Raw genomic sequence first — 20,075 nt, 5'->3', positions numbered from 1 at the left:
TTCTTCCAGGCCCTTTGAGCAGGCAGAGGTAGGAGGTATATAGTATTTTAAGAACATTTGAGTTCATACTGATACCTCTACTTCAACCCCATCGCTTCCCCCATTCCATGTCTGTATCTGCCTCTCCCATAAAGTACCCTATACAGTGTACACAAAGTAATTTCAAAAGCAGATGATTGTTAAGTGTTCTAATTTGATCATTTGTGTCTAGGAGTGCTTACAGATTTTGATGCATTGATATGTCCATCCACCTTGTTGAATACTCCTTTTAGCTCTCAATGTTTATAGATTATCTAAATAATTCTGTAAATTAGCTCTAAATGTTTATAGATTTATAAATTTCCTATGTATATGTTTATTTTGCCTACAAATAAGGACAGTTTGAGGGGAAAGCAAGAGGGTCTTACCATTTTCATTTGTTTTTTTGTTTTGTTTTTGAGACAGGGTCTTGCTCTGTTGCCCAGGCTGGAGTGCAGTGGCACCATCATAGCCCACTGCAGCCTTGACTTCTGGGCTCAAATGATCCTCCCACCTCAGCCTCCCAAGTAGCTGGGACTACAGGCACATGCCATCATGCCTGGCTAAGTTTTTTTATTTTTTGTAGAGATGAGGCCTCACACTGTTGCCCAGGCTGTAGTGCAGCGGTGCGGTCTCGGCTCACTGCAATCCCTACCTCCTAGGTTCAAGTGATTCTCGTGCCTCAGCCTCCTGAGTAACTGGGATTATAGGCCTGCACCAGCACACCTGGCTAGTTTTTGTATTTTTAGTAGAAGACGGAGTTTCGCCATGTTGGCCAGGCTGGTCTTGAACTTTAACCTCAAGTAATCTGCCTGCCTCAGCCTCCCAGAGTGCTCAGGCTGGTCTCGAACTCCTGAGCTCAAGTGACTCACCTGCCTCAGTCTCCCAAAGTGCTGGGATAGCAGGCATGAGCCACTGTGCCTGGCCTACTTCTATTTTCTTAGGCATTTATATCATGAATAACTATTGACTGCTCTCGAATATTTTTATCTTTTATGTTTTAAATTATTGTTCTCTTTTAATTTTTAAAATTTATCTAAAACATGAATAGACATTCTGATGTTGAAGCATTTCTCTCCCTGTGATAAACTTTATTCGATTATGATGTATTTAACTTTATATGGTACTTAATTCAATTTTATGTAGGATTTTTTGTTGTTGTAGTGAGTTAGATTTGTTTATAATCTTTATTTTGTCTTATTCTCCTGTTCCAATATTAGTATCAAGGCTATATTAAGCTTAAAAAATAAACTAGGAGCCAGGTACAGTGACACATGTCTGTAGTCCCAGAATTCAGGCAGCTGAGGCAGGAGGCTTGATTGGACCTAGGAGTTCAAGGTTGTAGTGTGCCATGATTGTGCTGTTGAATAACCACTATGCTCCAGCCTGGGCAACATAGCAAGACCCTGTCTCTGAAAACATAAAAATAAGTTGGATCTCATTTCTTCTTTCCATTGTTTCTGAAGCAGTTCAGATGAAATTGGGATTATTTATGTATTTTTAGCGAAATTGGCCAGTAAAACCAATTTGAGTTGAGTGTATGTAGTTCATGAGGAGTTGAGCAGGGAAGATTCGATTACTGAGTTTTTGTGAATTGGTTTTCAGACTTTCAAAAATCACCCATAGAATATTATCTATGTTTTTTACATTTATTAATATAGGTATTTATAGTATCCACTTTGTTTTTGTTTTTTTAATTTTGCATTCTTGGTGTGTGTCCTGTGATATAAGAGTTTGTTTGGGACACAAAAATTTGAGCAAAGCTCATTTGGCAGTTCTGATACAAAGAGGAGCTGGGGGATAGGATCTTTTGAAAGTGAAGAAGAAAATGACTATTTTGTTTGCTATCATCTGTTCTGTCTCTAGACCGTCTGTTCCTGTTCAGTTCCAGTATTTTTTGCCAACTTACCCCCCTTCTGCATACCCACTGGCGGCACATACCTACACCCCAATCACCAGTTCCGTGTCCACTATTCGACAGTATCCAGGTACGAATCCTGCTTTTTAGATGACTTTTCACAGTTTCATTTTTGCCAGCAATAACCTAGAAATTGATTAGGGGTTATTTCTAGTATGAGATTAATTATTTCAGCTTCTGTTTTCTGATTCAGATAAAATGTGAAGCTTGAAGGTCTTAAATAATCGTCTTTGTGATCTATAAAAGGTTGTTACTCGTTAGTGATATTTGCATAGTATTATGCCACCCTGAGGATAATCATGTTAGCAATTTTTGTTTCTCCTTAAAATGACAGTAGTTACAATGAATAGAGCTGCACTTTTATAGGGTTTCCATTGTTTTATGCAAATATTGGTTGTATTTTTAAAAAATGTATAAAGGTTTGTTTATAATAACGTTTACTTTAGGTTCCATGGTACTTGTGCAGGTTTGTTATATAGATAAACTACATGTCACAGGGATTTGGTGTACCAGTTATATGTTTTTTAGTTCAGTTATGCTCTCCTCTCACCATGACGTGTAAATAGTGTTCTTTTTGCTAATCCAGGAAAAACAATCCTTAAATGTTAGAGTCTGTGTAATCTTTTCCTGTGGGACCCTCAGGTCACTCTGGGCGCCAGAAAGCCTTATTTCCAGCCAGGTGCATTGGCTCATGCCTGTAATCCCAGCACTTTGGGAGGCCAAGGCAGGCAGATCACTTGAGGTCAGGAGTTCAAGACTAGCCTGGCCAACACGGAGAAACCCCATCTCTACTAAAAATACAAAATTAGCCAGGCGTGGTGGCACATGCCTGTAATCCCAGCTACTCGGGAGGCTAAAGCAGGAAAGTCACTTGAACTTGGGAGGCAGAGGCTACAGTGAGCCACGATTGTGCCACTGCACTCCAGTCTGGGTGACAGAGTGAGACTGTCTCCAAAAAAAGAAAGCCTTATTGCCTGGGGCCGGGCACTGTGGCTGATTGATACCTGTAATCTCAGTACTTTGGGTGGCCATGGTAGGCAGATCACTTGAGCCCAGAAGTTTGAGACCAGCCTGGTCAATATAGGGAGACCCCATCTCTACAAAAAATTAAAAAATTCGGCGGGCATGGTGGTGCATGCCTCTAGTCCCAACTACTGAGGAGGCTGAGGTGGGAGGATTGCCCGAGCCTAGGAGGTTGAAGCTGCAGTGAGCCATGATGGCGCCACTGCACTCCAGGCCAGGTAACAAAGTGAGAGCCTGTTTCAGAAAACAGAGAGAAAAAGACAAAAGAAAGTGTTATTGTTGCCTGGATTGTGGACCTTGCCCTCCTGCCACACGGTGCTGTATGGCCGCCAGCGGCATGTGTGGCCACAGAGCACTTGAAGTAGGTTAGTACATGAAAAACTCGATTGTTAATTTTGTTTAATTTTGAGAAATTTCAAGTATGTTTGGAACAACTTAGCAATGCAAAACTACTTTTTCAGTTGTAGGCTTTATGAAATCAAAATACAGATTAAGCACATCTGATAAAAATTCATGAGATGTACTCGAAGAGCAAAATATACCCTAGATTTTGAAGACATAGTATAGAAAAGAGAATGTGAAATATCTTGTTAAGAATTTTTAGGCCAGGCGCAGTGGCTCACGCCTGTAATCCTAGCACTTTGGGAGGCTGAGGAGGAAGGATCGCTTGAGACCAGGAGTTTGAGATCAAGCTAGATGAGACCTAGCCTCTACCAAAAATACAAAACTTAGCCAGGCATGGTGGTGAGTGCCTGTAGTCCCAGCTGCTTGGGAGGCTGAGGCAGGAGGATTGCTTGACCCCAAGAGGTTGAGGATGCAGTGAGCCATGCTGTTTGCGCCACTGCACTCAAGTCTAGGCAAGAAAGCGAGACCCTTGTCTCAAAAAAAAAAAAAAAAGTTTATTAATAACATATTGAAATGGTAATATTTTGAATATATTGGGTTAAATAAAATATATGATCAAAATTAATTTGGCCTGTTTATTTATTTTTTTTTTTTGAGACGGAGTTTCACTCTGTTGCCCAGGCTGGAGTGCAGTGTCGTGATCTCGGCTCACTGCAGCTTCCGCCTCCAAGCTTCAAGCGACTCTCCTGCTTCACTGTCCCCAGTGGATGGTATTACAGGCATGCGCGACCACACCCAGCTAATTTTTGTATTTTTAGTAGGGATGGGGTTTCACCCTGTTGACCAGGCTGGTTTTAAACTCCTTCTCTCAAATGATCGCCCGCCTCGGCCTCCCAAAGTGGTGGGATTACCGGCGTGAGCCACCGCACCTGGCCTGTTTCAAACTTTTTTTTTTTCTTCTTTGAGACAGTCTTTCTCTGTCACTCAGGCTGGGGTGCAGTGGTGCAATAACACCTCACTGCCTCCTCAGATTCCTGAGTTCAAGGGAATCCTCCCATCTCAACCTGACATACCTCGTGCCTGTAATCCCAGCACTTTGGGAGGCCGAGGTGGGCCAAGCTGGAACCACAGGCCTGTGTTATGATGCCAAGCTAATTCTTTAATTTTTCATAGAGATGGGGTCTTGCTATGTTGCACAGGCTGGTCTCCAACTCCTGGGTTCAAACATTCCTCATATCTTAGTCTCCCAAAATGTTGGGATCAAAGGCAGAAATCACCACACTGGGCTCTTCTTACTTTTTTATTGTAGCCACTGGAAAATTTAAAGTTGCGTGAGTGACCCAATATGCCATTGAACAGTGCTGGTCTAAAATTTCAAACATTGTAAGAGACTTGTTTATTTAGGGAAAAGGTAGCTTATAAGTGTAAGATATTTAAATGGCTTTGAAAACAAGTTCCTACGTCTCTGGATTGTTTTGATGACTAAGGAAAAAGTCCTCTGTGTTTATTTTCTTTCCACAGATAGTGAGAAATTCCTCCTTTTTTTGTTGCTTTCTGTGAATGCTCTTGTTTTCTTTTTTTTTTTTTTTTTTTTTCTTTTTTTTAATATACACAGTAGATGGGGTGTGTGCCTTGTAGGACACAGGACACTTGCTCGTTCTCTCTTTCTGGTGGATACATGCCATTTGAAATTCATAACTGCCATATTTCAAAACTGCCTGTGCTAGTGGCCCTATCAAGTAAAGCAGAGGTTCTTGACCTGGGACCCCTGGGTGTTTTTCTGACGTTTTATATTAATTATTTAACACAGTTGCCTGACTAATATTTGCAATTGAATAGCTGATTGCCTTTTTTTTTTTTTTTTTTTTTTTTTTTTTTTTTTTTTTGAGACAGAGTCTCGCTCTGCCGCCCAGGCTGGAGTGCAGTGGCCGGATCTCAGCTCACTGCAAGCTCCGCCTCCCGGGTTCACGCCATTCTCCTGCCTCAGCCTCCCGAGTAGTTGGGACTACAGGTGCCTGCCACCGCGCCCGGCTAGTTTTTTGTATTTTTTAGTAGAGACGGGGTTTCACCGTGTTAGCCAGGATGGTCTCGATCTCCTGGCCTCGTGATCCGCCGGTCTCGGCCTCCCAAAGTGCTGGGATTGCAGGCTTGAGCCACCGCGCCCGGCCGCTGATTGCCTTTTTTCTGGTTTTTATCATGTTTCTAGTAATCTGTAGAAAGACAACATCATATTGGTAGGAAGTGAAAGGAAATAACAATCCCAAGTATATGAAGGTTCAAGTAACAGTGTTTATTTTTTTTTTCAAACCGTGAATTTAGATCTTATACAATGGAAGAAATCCGTGTTTATTTTAGTGTTTTTCTCTTTATGTGGAGTGTGTGGAATGAAGCTAACCTTCTTGTAGTTACCTTTTACATCATTTTTAGTTTCAGCTCAGGCTCCAAACTCTGCCATCACAGCTCAGACTGGCGTGGGGGTAGCGTCTACCGTCCACCTAAACCCCATGCAGTTGATGACAGTGGATGCATCACATGCTCGACATATTCAAGGGATCCAGCCAGCCCCCATCAGTACCCAGGGCATCCAGCCGGCCCCCATCGGGACCCCAGGGATACAGCCCGCACCACTTGGCACACAGGGAATTCACTCAGCAACCCCAATCAACACACAAGGGCTTCAGCCTGCACCAATTGGTACTCAGCAGCCTCAGCCTGAAGGAAAGACTTCAGGTAATTTTAAATTTTTGCATAGAAGGTGGTTTGGAGAAAAGAAATACATTTGGGTTTAAATCCTTTCTCTGCCACTGGCTTTGTCGTCTTATAATTTCTCTAGGCCTTCGTTTCTTTGTATTAATAATGAGTTGCTTAGAACTTATAATTTCAGGGTCACTGTAAACGTTAGAAATAATATACCTCACTCCTGTAATCCCAGCACTTTGGGAGGCCGAGGTGGGTGAATCATGAGGTCGGAGATCGAGACCATCCTGGCTAACATGGTGAAACCCCGTCGCTACTAAAAATACAAAAAAATTAGCCAGGTGTGGTGGCGGGCACCTGTAGTCCCAGCTACTCGGGAGGCTGAGGCAGGAGAATGGCGTGAACCCGGGAGGCGGAGTGAGCTGAGATCGCACTGCTGCACTCCAGCCTGGGCAACAGTGAAACTCTGTCTCCAAGAAAAAAAAAAAGAAATAATAAACATCAGCAGCCCTAGTATTCATTTGCACATAATGAGAAGTGTTATCTTTTTTAAAAGCTCCTAGTTGTGGGGAAAAATTCACCTTATAAGTAGTGTTCTCATTGAAGATTTTGTTCAGAGTTGTACATAAAGCTGTAAAATCTTATGCTGATGTTAGCTAATATTATGAATGCTTAAAAAGAAATACTAGTGGAATAGCATTTTGAAAAGTGGAATAAGTCACTGTAATTAGATCTTTTTGAGACAGAAACAGAGTCTCACTCTGTCACCCAGGCTAGAGTGCAGTGGTGTGTGATCTTGGCTCAGCATAGCCTCAATCTCCTGGACTCGAGTGATCCTCCCACCTCAGCCGCCTGAGTAACTAGGACTATAGGTGCCACCACGCCCGGCTAATTTTTGTATTTTTAATAGAGACAGAGTTTTGCCATGTTGCCCAGGCTGGTCTCAAATTCCTGGGCTCAAGCAGTCTACTCACCTTGGCCTCCCAAAGTGCTGGGATTACAAGCATGAGTCATTACACCAGCCGGGTTGTTATTTTTTTTCCGGCTGAATTTAAGATTCCATGTACTTGAATTATTATTAATTAGCCATTTCTCTGATGTAGTTTAAAAAAGCAAAATGGCTGTTTCTCAGCCAAGGTGCTGATTTATTTTTTTTAAGGCCGGGTCTCACTCACTCTGTTGCCCAGCTGGAGTACAATGGTACAATCGTGGCTCACTGTAGCCTTGACCTTCTGGGCTCAAGCAGTCCTTACGCCTCAGACGCCCATGTAGCAAGAACTACAAGTGCATGCCACCACACCCGGCTAATTATTTTTGATTTTTTGTAGAAACGGGATTTTGCTCATTTCCCAGGCTGGTCTCAAACTCCAGAGTTCAAGCTATCCTTCAGCCTTGTCCTCCCAAAGTGCTTGCGGTTACAGGCATGAGCCACTGCGCCTGGCTGGAGCTATGCGTTTAATTGTTCTGTAGACAGTTCAACTATTTAAGCAAAGTCTCTCCGATTTTTTATTACTAAACTAACTGTCTGTGAGAGAGATGCAATTTACCCATAGTGACCCACCTGGTAGGATGGTGTACTACATCTTTAAGGGCACCTGCCAGAAAATGCATGGTATTAAGTTGACTCCTATGAAATTGCCATTTTTATAGGTCAAAAACTGTCAGACACTGATATTTTCTGATTATGATCTCATGCTCACCAGTATTTCGATGCTCACTTTAAGCGTATAGTTAAAATATCTGTTAGTTGAATGTGTTTGTGAGGATAGACTGGGGAGGGCACCATTGCTGAGGGCCGAGAGAGGTTGGTATTTTAGGAAAACTGAGTGAGTACGTTTGTTGAAGTGTACATGGGAGCGTGCTGTCAGGCTGGTAGATGGTGTTTTCTATTTGTGGCTCTTGTATTAAGCCTTTCCCGTCTGTCAGGTTTCTTATCTCTGAAATGGGAATTACAGCGATGGTAAGAATTCTATCAGTAAAAATGTGAAGTCACTAGTAGAGTGAGAGGCTATACTAGATACCATACACTTTGTTCACCTTATCTCATTTATTAGTCACTGTGATTATAGAGCAAAGAAAAAATAATGGTATGGGTCAGGCGCAGTGGCTCATGCCTGTAATTCGAGCACTTTGGGAGGCCAAGGCGGGCGGATCACTTAAGGTCAAGAATTCGAGACTAGCCTGGCCAACATGGTGAAACCCCATCTCTACTAAAAATACAAAAATTATCCAGATGTGGCAGTGTGCGCCTGTAATTCCAGCTACTCTGGTGGTTAAGGCAGGAGAATCACTTGAACCTGGAAGGCAGAGGTTGCTGTGAGCTGAGATTGCACCACTGCACTCCAGCCTGGGCAACAGAGCAAGACTCTCTCTCAAAAAAAGGAAAAAGAAAAAATAATGGTGTGGATCACGCACCAGTAGACTTAGTAACTGCTCCCGTTTAGCTGTCTGCTCTTTGTCAGACGGACATTGTGCTCCTGTCCCTTATCAGTTGGAAACTGGACAGTTAGAACATGGATCCCTAATTCTAGTGGTCTCGTCGTTTGTATTTGTGTCTTCTGCGGCATTTTGTTTCTGTTGTTTCCCTCTCTTCAATGTTCTTTCCTGTTGCTTCTCTCCTCTAGCAGTGGTGTTGGCAGATGGAGCCACAATTGTGGCCAACCCTATTAGCAATCCATTCAGTGCTGCTCCAGCAGCAACAACCGTGGTGCAGACCCACAGCCAGAGTGCTAGCACCAACGCTCCTGCCCAGGGCTCATCGCCACGGCCAAGCATACTCCGCAAGAAACCTGCCACAGATGGGTGAGTAGACCTGGTGGTGCCAAATGACACCTCTGGTTCTGGATATAACTGGTATACAGAATAGGCAGTCTTATCTAATGCTGGTATCAAACTCATCTCTCATTTTCTGTGGCATGTTAAAATTTCCTCCAAAACAGCTTGACCACAGGATTATTCAGTGGAGCCTTACCCAGCTGAGACTGTGAGATCTTAACAAATCCTGGAGTCAGTGAGGTGTTAGTGTGTAAGCATCTGTTGCATACTGCTTTAATTCTCTCTAGTTCTGGAACTTCAATCATAGAACTTTTAAAGTAGTTTATAATTAACTCTTGGGCTTGTGTAGGTAGTTACATTAACTCATACTATATACTTCATTCAGCATGAATCGTTGCTGTTGAAACAGGAGAAGTTCCCTTGTCCCCCTCTCAGGGCGTGCAATGGGGGAGTGACTTGCTTCCTCATTGCCCTGCTGCTCCAGCCTCTAGGGGAGCGTACAGACGGGCAGACTGTGGGGCTCCAACCCTGCAGCGGCGTCTAGAGGTGAATGTTTATAGCCGAAACCCTGTGGGCATGTGTTACAGAGTGCTCTTTTCCTCTAGCCGTCCGTGGATGACTTGCATTAACCAGCCCAATTAGACCCCTGCCTTATGGCAAGGTCAGAGGGCTTTCTGTTTCCCAGGGTTCTTGCCTTGGTGTACTGGAAGAATGGGGTCACGCGTGGGCGTGGAGAAGGAGTGTAGGGTTTTACTGAGTAGAAGTAGCTCTCAGCAGATGGGGGAGCCAGAAGGGACATGGAACGGCCCCGGCTCTCTGACTGCCCTGGCCAAACTGCGTCGTTCTGCTGGTCGGTGGCCTGCTGGCGTGCCAGCGTCTGTCACGTGCTCTCCCACCGGCATGCTCTCCTCGCCGTCCTGTTGCCGTCCAGCTGCTTGTGTCTTCCTTCGCCAGGGTGTTCCTCTTGATGTCCAGCCACTTGTGTGCCTGCCTGCTAGGGTCTCGGAGGTTTTTATAGGCACAGGATCAGGGTGTTGCAGGCCATGGTGGTCTGGGGGAAATGCAGCATTTGGGCAGGAAAACAAAAATGCTTGTCATCACCTAGATCCGTGGGCACAGCCGGGGGTAGAGTCCTCGCCAGGGACCTGCCCTTTCCAGCACTTCCCTGCTCCCCTTCTAAATCACTGTGGGCAGACAATTTCTGAAGTGTAGTAAGGGTCATATTTAGTAGCAGATAGTGTTTTGTGTTGCCATGTAAGCTTCTCAGTTGGTGGATCATAGGCAGGAAGGTATGTGCTGTGCTGTTCAACTTAAACATTCTGGAGGTGGGAGATGAGCAGATATGTTTCAGAGAGCAGAGTTTCTGTGGCTCACCTGAGCTAATAGCATCAACATCAACAGATTAAAGCAAGTGCAAACTTAAATTGCTGGGACTAGGGTCCCTGCAGGGTTTTTATTTCCACAGAGCTGTGCATAGACCAGAGTCCCTATCTTTGCTGCTTGTGAATACTTTGTACTTTTTTAAAGGATAAGTCAGTCCGTGACAAAGTTACCTTATTAAGTAGAAGCACAAGGCAAAGCTTGTGGTTAAGATGACAGATTGATTACACAGGTCTGAAATCTCTCCCTCTCATAACCCTATATAACTTTTTTCCAAAAAAGTTGTAAACACACAAGGAAGGGGAGAACAGGAGAGGACACAGTAGCAACTGAAGCTGGGAAGCAGACCGTCAGGTGATGGCATCCTGGCTCTGGGAAAGCTAAATGTGAAGCTTGCATAGGGGAAAGTTGAGAACCATTCTCTTTTAAAATTGGAAAATCTTCAAAAGGACCAACAACAGGAAGATCCTGGGGGCGAAGGAAGGGGCTCTCTCTTTTAAGGAGGATAAGTTAAAACCTTTGAGTTTGAAAAGTGTTAAAGTTAGAGCCCAGAATCCCATTTTCTACGTATGCCATGTGGTGTACTGCCCCTTCCCAGCTTCAGCAGGAGCCTGAAAGTTCAAACTCTGCAGATGGTCCGCTGGGATCACCCAGCGCTATGGAGGTCATGGGTATTTTACCAGAAAGAAATTGTGACTCACCATGAGTGTATGGAATGCTGAACACTTCCCAGTCCACTCCCTGCTTTCAGCTGATAGAACTGTGGCAGGTGAACTTGATTCTTGATAGAAAATGAGAAGAGGACTCTACTTTCCTTCTGGGGAGTCGTTCCGGCCCAAGGGGAAGCTCTAAAGATACTGACACGAGGGCTTCCCTAAGGACAGGGTTAGATGACCCTGCAGTGAACCTCATAGTGGATATGCCCTTCCAAAGCTCAGAGCCCCCAGCCAGCATTTCAGTCCCTCTTCCCCACTCCCCTACTCTTAATCATGAACATACAACCAAAGATAGACACATATTTGAGGGGACCTCTAATGGTGGACGACAGAAACGACAATAAATACATGCCCAAAGCACCTTGGAAGATGTAGAGGCTTGGCAGGGAGAATAAAACACAAAACAAATGAACAAGGATAAGCAAACACTATCCATGATGCCTTCAGAAAGACAAAACAAAAGGTTACATCCATGAAACAGTAACACAGTGCTATGCAAAAAGAACATTCAGAGGAGAAAAGAACCAGTCCTGAAATAAGATAGCAGAAATTGAAAGATCAGTAGAAGAGTTGGAAGATAAAATTGAAGAAATCTCAAACGTAGAACAAAAAGACAAGAAAATTGGAGAAAAAGGAGAAAATTTAAAACAACAATAAAAAGAACCAGTTCAGGAAATCCAGCCTCCAGGTAATGGGTTTCAGCAAGAGAGATCAGAGAAAAGGAGCAGGGATCGTTACAACGTGAGGAGTTATAAAGTAATAGAAAATTACCAAAATGGAAAGAAATGAGTTTCCTGGTTACAGAAATGCCCTGCACAGTATTCGGTGGATGCAATAAACTCAGGCCAGTATTTTGAAATTTTGCCGCACTGGAAGACAAAAAGATGTGCCTGCATCTCCCGTACTTCCTCCCAAAGACGCTTGTACTGTGCCCCTAATTCACAGCCTGTCATCACGCGACACTCCAGCCTTCACCCCCGTGCCCTTCTCTCTTCTTTCTCCACGCCTTCTTGCCTTAAACCTGGCTCTTCCTCAGGAACTCAGCTTGCCCTGCAGCTGTCTAAAGTGGTCCCTGCCTCTCTTCCACATCCCTGCTGTCACTCAGCCTAGAGGTAGGCTAGGTGACCTTGTCATGCCTCACTGCCATTTTCAGACCACGTCTCCTCAAAAGCACTTGATCTGCATTTAGATTTCATAAAACCTACAATTGAAAAAGTAGTTTCACATAACCAAGTTACTCCAGACAATAAAAAGTTTCTCAATAACTGGATCAAGTATCCATTATAAAATTCAAATTAATTAAAGTGAAATGACATTAAAAATTTTGTTCCTGAGTTGCCCTTGGCACATTTCAGGCGCTCAGTAGTACCATACAGCTTTCTTGTTGGGCAGGGCAGAGCTACAGGCTGAGAGAGTCAAGTTAGATTGTGCAGGTGTATCTGTATGCCCTTTGGAAGGACATGATGGCTGGCACTTTTTAGTGATAGTGGAACCCTGTCTTCACCTTTAATGATCGGAAATGGTTTGCCAGCTCCCTGGCCCCTCAGGTGCTTGAATGCTTCTCCTGCCTCCACCACCGCCACCCCCCAGTGTGAGCACTTAGCACATAAGCTCAGTGAGCCTTCCTGACCCTGTCTGTGTACTCCCATGCCCCTCGCCCGTCTTCTTTCTTCCCACCTCCCTCCCAACGGAACTCCAGCTCCAGAGGGACCCCAGCAGCCTCCTCCAGTCCATTGATCCACCTTTTCATGTGCCTCCCTGCCTCTCATGGCATCTTTCTCTGCTCTTCCTGATTCAGAGTCTGTGGTCACTGGCAGTCATTGCCTTACCCCCACCTCACTTCACTTTGTCAAAACCAGACTTAAGTCCAATTTTCTGCTTCGTTTATGTGGCATGTACAGCAGATTATGGCAGGGAAAGCCACCTTGCCAACTAACTGGCCTTGCTCAGCCTCACAGACGCACTACGGTCTTAAAGCAGCCCATCAAAGTACACTCGCCTGCACCACTCCAGACAACTGTTTTATGTTTCCTTCTTTCACAACTCCCAGGCTTCTTCCGTCTTCACTGTTAGTCGACAAACTTGCTCCTTTTTTGAGAAAAAGAAAATCAAAAGACAACTTTGGAAGGCCGAGGCAGGCGGATCATCTGAGGTCAGGAGATCGAGACTAGCCTGGCCAACATGGTGAAACTCCGTCTCTACTAAAAATACAAAAAATAGCTAGGGCATGCTGGCGGGCGCCTGTAGTCCCTGTTACTCGGGAGGCTGAGGCAGGAGAATCACTTGAACCCAGGAGGCAGAGATTGCAGTGAGCTGAGATCGTGCCACCACACTGCAGCCTGGACAACAGAACAAGACTCTGTCTCAAAAAAAAAAAAATTTTTTTTTGAACATGAATATATGCCTGTCACCCAACTTTAGTTCTCAGCTTATCAGCTCTTGGCCAATTTTACTTCACCTATATGCTTACCTACCCGCTCCTATCATATTATTTTGAAGCAAATCCTAGATACCATGTCATTTCATTTGTATGTCTTTCAGCATGTTCCTATGGAGAGATACATAACATTAAAAAACCAATAACCCCTTAATATCAAATAGCCAGTCATTGTTCAGGTTTCCAGTGGTCTGAAATGTCACACAATTTGTTATATTTTATATTATTTATTTGAATGAGTATTCTGATAAGATGCATACATTGTGATTAGTTAATATGACTTTTAAAACCATTTTATTATTGAGGTTTCCTCTTTTTTTTTTTTTTTCCTGCAGTTTATTTGTTGAAGAAACTTGGTCTTCTGGGCCGTACCCTCTCTGGATTTTGTTGATGGTATCCCCAATATATTCATTTCCTAGGGCTGTTGTAACAAACTACCACAAATCTTCTGGCTTAAGGCAACAGACATGCATATCTTATAGTTCCAGTAGCTAGAAATCTGAAATGAAGGTGTCATCAGGGTTGGTTCCCCTGGGAGGTTCTCAGGGAGAATCTACTCGTGCTGGCTGCCAGTGGCTGCTGTTGATCTTTGTGTTCTTGGCTTGCAGGCACAGCACCCCAATCTCTGCCTCCGTCATCACATGGCCTTGCCCTCGTACCTGTGTCTCAAATCTCCCTTCCCTTTCTGTTACTAGGATACTTGTCACTGGATCTTAAACTAAACTCTACATCCAGAACTCTACATCCAAATGTAATTAAGGATCTCAAGATAAGAGATTACATTAATTACATTTGCAAAGGCCCTTTTTTTAAGTAAGGTCACATTCACAGTTACTAAAGATTGGGACTTACATATATCTTAAAGAACTCAGTTCAACCTGTTGTACCCATAGTGTAATTTCACTTGTTCTGTCCTCCACATTTTCTGTAAGTTGTTACTTAACTCCGAAGGTTTGATCTGATTTTTCTTTTTTTTATTGCTGCTTGTGGCAAGACTGCTTCGTAGTTTGGTGATTTGGTCTCTTACCAGAAGGCACACAGTGTCTGGCGGTCACCCTTTTTGAGATGTTGGTGGCTCTGAAGATCAGTACCCGGATCCATTAGTGATTAAGTGTTGTAAACTGGTATATTATTGTCTAGTTATTCTCTCTCAAATCCACTCTCAACTGGTATTTGTTCCCACCACTTTACCAAAACTAAATGTGTCAAGATTGCTCCCGTTTTCATAGTGCTAAACTGATGGTTAATTCTCCATCAGAGCCTTCCGTGGCCTCTCTGCTGTACAACACAATTGATCTCCAGCTCTTCCTGGATCAGGTTTTTTCACCTAGCTTCCAGGTCTTTATAAACACCACAGGCGTAGTAATAACTGTAAACACTTAATATGGCTTTCAGTGTGAATAACATTCAGCAGAAGGGAGATGTGGCATGCTAGCAGCAGCTAAAAGAGTCACAGTGGTTGCTTCTTGGAGGGAGCCTGACAGGAAGTGAGCAGGAATGGGGAACGGGTCTTTATTTTAAAGACTTTTTGTACTATTTGGGTTTTTTGGTAATGTGTCTGTGGTATCTGAGAAAATAAAATCCATTTTAAAAATACTTAGTCAATGTAGGGCTTTTATTTTGTCCTAGGTATGCCTGGCAAATGCGTATCTTGTATTTCTTATCCTTGAATGCCCTTGGACTGCTATTTTCCGGGTTTGTCTCTTGTCTCTTTCAGAATGGCGGTTCGGAAAACCCTCATTCCTCCTCAGCCTCCTGATGTTGCTAGTCCTCGAGTGGAAAGCTCTATGCGGAGTACATCTGGGTCACCTAGGCCTGCAGGGTGAGCACCTAAGTGTTCTTAGCACTCTTGCTTGTAACCACACGTCGTTGCAGTGGCGGGGAGTCTAATATGCCTGCATGACATAGTCTTGTTAGGTTGTGTTGCCCAGGCTGGAGTGCAGTGGCTATGCTCAGCCGCCATCATAGAAAATCGTAACACACGACAGCCTTGAACTCATGGGCTCAAGTAACAAGCCTTCGCTTCCTGAGTAGCTGGGACTATAGGCATGTGTCACCACTCCCAATTTACATGCTCTTTCTAGCTGCATCACCTGAAAGCGTTTTTCAACCTCTCTGATTCCCATTTGCCTCATTTATAAAGTGGGCATTGCGCATTCATATAACATCTACCTCATAGAATTGTTGTGTATTTAAGCAAAATGATACATTTAAAACACTTTGTATGTGCCTTATAGCAAATACCCAGTTGCTATGGCATTCAAAAATGACATCGTGACGGTATTTATTTTTGTTTTTTCTGTTTTTGAGACAGAGTTTTGCTGTGTTGCCCAGGCTGGAGTGCAGTGGCACAATCTTGGCTCACTGCAGCTTCTGCCTCCCACATTCAAGAGATTCTCCTGCCTCAGCCTCGGGCGTAGCTGGGATTACAGGCATGTGCCACCACACCTGACTTTGTTTTTGTTTTTTTGTTTGTTTGTTTGCTTGTTTTTTAAGTAGAGACAGGATTTCGCCATGTCAGCCGGGCTGGTCTCAAACTCCTGACCTCAAGTGATCCACGTGCGTCAGCCTCCCAGAGTGCTGGGATTATAAGCATGAACCACCATGCCCGGCCTTATGACAGTGTTTGTTCTTTCTCTTCTCATTCCACAAGTAATATTATATTGGAAAAAGTAATTAGAGAATATAAAAATACTTAAAGTATAAAGTGAAAATTATTGTCTCATCCTCTACCCACATTGCCAATCCCACTTCCTAGAATAATGTTGACCAGTAACAGTTTTGGGGTTTTGTTTGTTTGTTTTTTCCTGTAGACTTCCTCTATGGTCAGGAAAATAGTTCTGATAAGTATCTTTCTACATCTTTTTCTGCATACACATGTAGATAGATTGATAGATTCTTTTTGTTTGTTTGTTTGTTTTGAGACAGAGTCTTGCTCTGTCACCAGGCTGGAGTGCAGTGGCGCTCACTGCAACCTCCGCCTCCTGGGTTCAAGTTCTCTTGCCTCAGCCTCCGGAGTAGCTGGGACTACAGGCGTGTGCCACCACACCCAGCTAATTTTTGTATTTTTACTAGAGACGGAGTTTCACCATGTTGGCCAGGGTGGTCTCTATCTCTTGACCTCGTGAACCTTGGCAAACTGTCACACTCTAAGTTGAGGTCTATTTCCATCATTCACCCTTTGCCCTTCAGTGTTGTGGAACATCTCTAAGACTTCATTAAATGTGAAGGTTTTTGCCAGCATAACCGCTGAGACCTCTTCATCCTTTTCCTCAAAACCACGTTGCCTTCACTTCTTCTTGGACTCTGGGTACACACTTTATAGCACCATCTTTCTGTGTGATGGCAGTTTGCTGATTCACTCAACACCACTCACAGTCATATTGACTTCTGAAATGCTAAAACCAGCCTTCCCTAGCAGTAATTCATTTTCCTAATTACCATTTTCTTTCAGTGTGGGAGCTAACTTCAACACTTCAGCCTTGAATAATTATAATTTTTTTTGGTTATTACTATTGTCAGTCCATAATAGAAATAAACACTCTATTTCTGCCTTAAGTGGCTTTCCTGATGCAGTTTAGACTGAAAGATGATATAAAGCTACTTTACCTTCCTTTTTATATTCACTACATTTTTCAGTATGGTCCATACAGCTTTTTACAAGTGTAGGTCTTCTCCTTTTTTCTCTTTGCTGGTCCATTTTGAAATCTTCAAATCACATATAATTTCACTTCTGGCCTCATCCCTTTTTGGTCTTTTGCTGCATTTTCATCTTGGTTGACCCATTCTCACATTCAGTCTTCCGTTTTCTTAAAATTTCACATTGGTTTATCACTGGGACGCCAGAGCAACACAATGACATGCTTTGTTTGCTTGATGAACTGTTTATGCGGAACTGTTTATGGTCAGTGATTGGTCATTACCAGACTTAAGAGGTGATGTGATTGGTTACTGATCATCATGGGCCTCTGTTAGTTCCGTGGTGATTTGGGGACCGTAGAGCTCGCCACATAACAATGGGGATACATTCTGAGAGACACATCAGTAGGCAATTTCATTGTTGTGTGAACATCATGAGTGTCACTATACGAACCTAGATGGGATGGCCTACTGCATACCTAGACTGTATGGTCCAACCTGTTGCTCCTAGGCTAAAAACCTGTACAGGACTTGACTGAATACTGTAGGCAGTAGTAACACAGTGGTACATATTTGTGTATCTAAACATAGAAATTATAATCTTATTTATTTATTTATCTTTGAGACAGAGTTTCAGTCTTGCTGCCCCAGGCTAAAGTGCAGTAGCTCAATCTCGGCTCAGCACAACCTCTGCCTCTGGGGTTCAACCGATTCTCCTGCCTCAACCTCCAGAGTAGCTGGGATTACAGGCATGCACCACCATGCCTGGCTGATTTTGTGTTTTTAGTAGAAACAGGGTTTCTCCATGTTGGTCAGGCTGATCTTGAACTCCTGACCTCAGGTGATCTGCCCGCCTCAGCCTCCCCTAGTGCCGGGTTTACAGGCGTGAGCCACCGTGCCCGGCCAGAAATTGTAATCTTATGGGACCACTGTCATGTGCGTGGTCCCTTGTTCATTGAAACATCCTTATGTGCTGCATGACTATTCTGATATTTACACGTGTGAGCTTCGTGCTCAGTGAGGACTACCTGTGTATTCGGAATCACAGGACCAGGAAGGAAGACTAGCCTGGAACCGGAGGGGAGAGCTGCACAAAATGGCTTAGAGATGACACTGAGAGCTGGATTATTTAGGGCCTTGTGGGCTGTTCAGAAACCTTTGGATTTTATTCTAAGACAGAGAGCCATTGGAGGATTAAGGCATAGGAGTGACATGATCTGACTTATTTTAAAAGAATCCCTCTGGCTACTGTGCTGAGAATAAACTGCAGCAGAGCAAGGGTGGAAGCAGGAAGACAAGTGAGAGCTGATAAAACCGTTAACTATCTTCACGGCTTAAACCTACATGGAGGTAGTGTTGTTGTTTGTTCATTTGTTTAATGACATAGGGTCTCACTCTGTCACCCAGGCTGTAGTGTAGTGGTGCAGTCTCAGCTCACTGCAACCTTAACCTCTCAGGCTCAAGCAATCCTCCTGCCTCAGCCTCCTGAGTAGCTTAAGAGCCACCATACCAAAGCTCATTTTCTGTATTTTTTTTTGTTGAGACCGGGTTTTGCCATGTTGCCCAGGCTGGTCTGGAACTCTTGGGCTCAAGCAGTATTCCCACCTCAGCCTCACAACGTGCTGGTATTACAGGCATGAGCACCCCACCCTGCCCACATGTCTTAACAAGTGTTTGGATTCTGGATACGATTTGAAGGTACAGCTGACAACATTTTCTGATGGAATGGAGAGAAAGAGAGGAGTCAAGGATAGCTCCCGTATTTTACCTGAGCATTCTAAAATGAGGAAAGCTCTGAGAAGAGCAGGAAAAAAAATCAGGTTAGTTTCAGTCGTTTTACTTTTGCAATATCTATGTGGTTGGACACCCAAGTGGAAGTGTCAAATAGACAGATATAAAATTCTGAAGTAGGCTGGGCGCAGTGGCTCACGCCTGTAATCCCAGCACTTTGGGAGGCCGAGGTGGTTGGATCACCTGAGGTCAGGAGTTTGAGACCAGCCTGACCAACATGGAGAAACCCCATCTCTACTAAAAACACAAAATTAGCCGGGTGTGGTGGCGCATGCCTGTAATCCCAGCTACTCGGGAGGCTGAGGCAGGAGAATCTCTTGAACCTGGGAGGCGGAGGTTGCAGTGAGCCAAGATCGCGCCACTGCACTCCAGCCTGGACAACAAGAGCAAAAGTTCATCTCAACAACAGCAACAAAAAAATTCTGAAGTAATACAGCTCTAGAATTGAAGATAGAAGTCCATGCTGGTGATAGAGATTTAGGAATTGTAAGCAGATGTTCTTTAGAGCTGTGAGAGTGGAAGATGGTATAAATAGAGAACAGAAGTGGTGTAAGGACCAGACCTGAGGACATAGCATCTTTAGAGGTCAGGAAAATGAAAAACCAGAAAAAATGACTGTTTCTCTATACTATGTGATGTTCTGAGGTGTGTTGGTGCCACAATTAGTCCTCAGCTAAGGAACACTTCGGGTTTTTATTTGCTTATTTTTGTTTTATTTTTAGAGACAGGGTCTTGCCCAGTCACCCCGGCTGGAGTGCAGTGGCGTGATCATAGCTCACTGCAGCCTTGAACTCCTGGGCACAAGGATCCTCCCACCTTAGCCTCCTGAGTAGCTGGGACTGCAGGTGGGCATCATTATGCCCAGCTATTTTTATTTTATTTATTTTTTTGAAACAGAGTCTCACTCTGTTGCCCAAGCTGGAGTGCACTGGCACCATCTTGGCTCACGACAGCCTCTGCCTCCCAGGCTCAGGTGATTCTCCTGCCTCAGCCTCCCGAGTAACTGGGATTAAAGGCACCCACCATCAGGCCTGGCTTATTTTTTTTTGTATTTTTGGTAGAGACAAGGTTTCACCATGTTGGCCAGGCTGGTCTCAAACTCCTGACCTCAAGTGATCTGCCTGCCTTGGCCTCCCAAAGTGCTGGGATTATAGGGGTGAGCCACCACACCCAGCCTGCTAAGCTGATTTTCATATTATTTTTGTAGAGATGGCGGTCTCACTGTGTAGCCCAGGCTGGTCTTGAACTCCTGGCCTCAACTGATCTTCCCACTTCAGCCTCCCAAAATATTGGGATTACAGGCATGAGCCACTGCACCTGGCCTGTTTTTGTTTTT

The 20,075-nt window shown here is 44.0% G+C and overlaps 3 protein-coding genes across 8 annotated transcripts in view; all 3 read left to right on the top strand.

Annotated features, from left to right (window-relative positions):
- WDR33 (WD repeat domain 33) overlaps window positions 1-20,075 on the top strand; it is a 334,355-nt gene that overhangs the window by 34,563 nt on the left and 279,717 nt on the right. The window lies entirely within an intron of this gene.
- Window positions 1-20,075, top strand: part of POLR2D (RNA polymerase II subunit D) — a 471,659-nt gene that overhangs the window by 317,186 nt on the left and 134,398 nt on the right. The gene's annotated exons all lie outside the window — the stretch shown is intronic.
- SAP130 (Sin3A associated protein 130) overlaps window positions 1-20,075 on the top strand; it is an 87,781-nt gene that overhangs the window by 35,322 nt on the left and 32,384 nt on the right. For 3 of the 6 annotated variants that reach the window (XM_050751588.1, XM_050751586.1, XM_050751587.1), the window contains exons 12-15: window positions 1,885-2,006; window positions 5,732-6,034; window positions 8,626-8,803; window positions 15,027-15,131. In XM_050751588.1, coding sequence (XP_050607545.1) covers window positions 1,885-2,006; window positions 5,732-6,034; window positions 8,626-8,803; window positions 15,027-15,131 — 708 coding nt within the window. The remainder of the gene's footprint in view (window positions 1-1,884; window positions 2,007-5,731; window positions 6,035-8,625; window positions 8,804-15,026; window positions 15,132-20,075) is intronic. The other 3 variants (XM_050751589.1, XM_050751591.1, XM_050751590.1) reach the window with 3 other exon arrangements.

The sequence above is a fragment of the Macaca thibetana genome, chromosome 12 (assembly GCF_024542745.1).
Source record: "Macaca thibetana thibetana isolate TM-01 chromosome 12, ASM2454274v1, whole genome shotgun sequence".
In the NCBI taxonomy this organism is placed as follows: domain Eukaryota; kingdom Metazoa; phylum Chordata; class Mammalia; order Primates; family Cercopithecidae; genus Macaca; species Macaca thibetana.
Note: the sequence above shows the minus strand (reverse complement) of the source record. Positions and strands in the feature narration are given on the sequence as shown.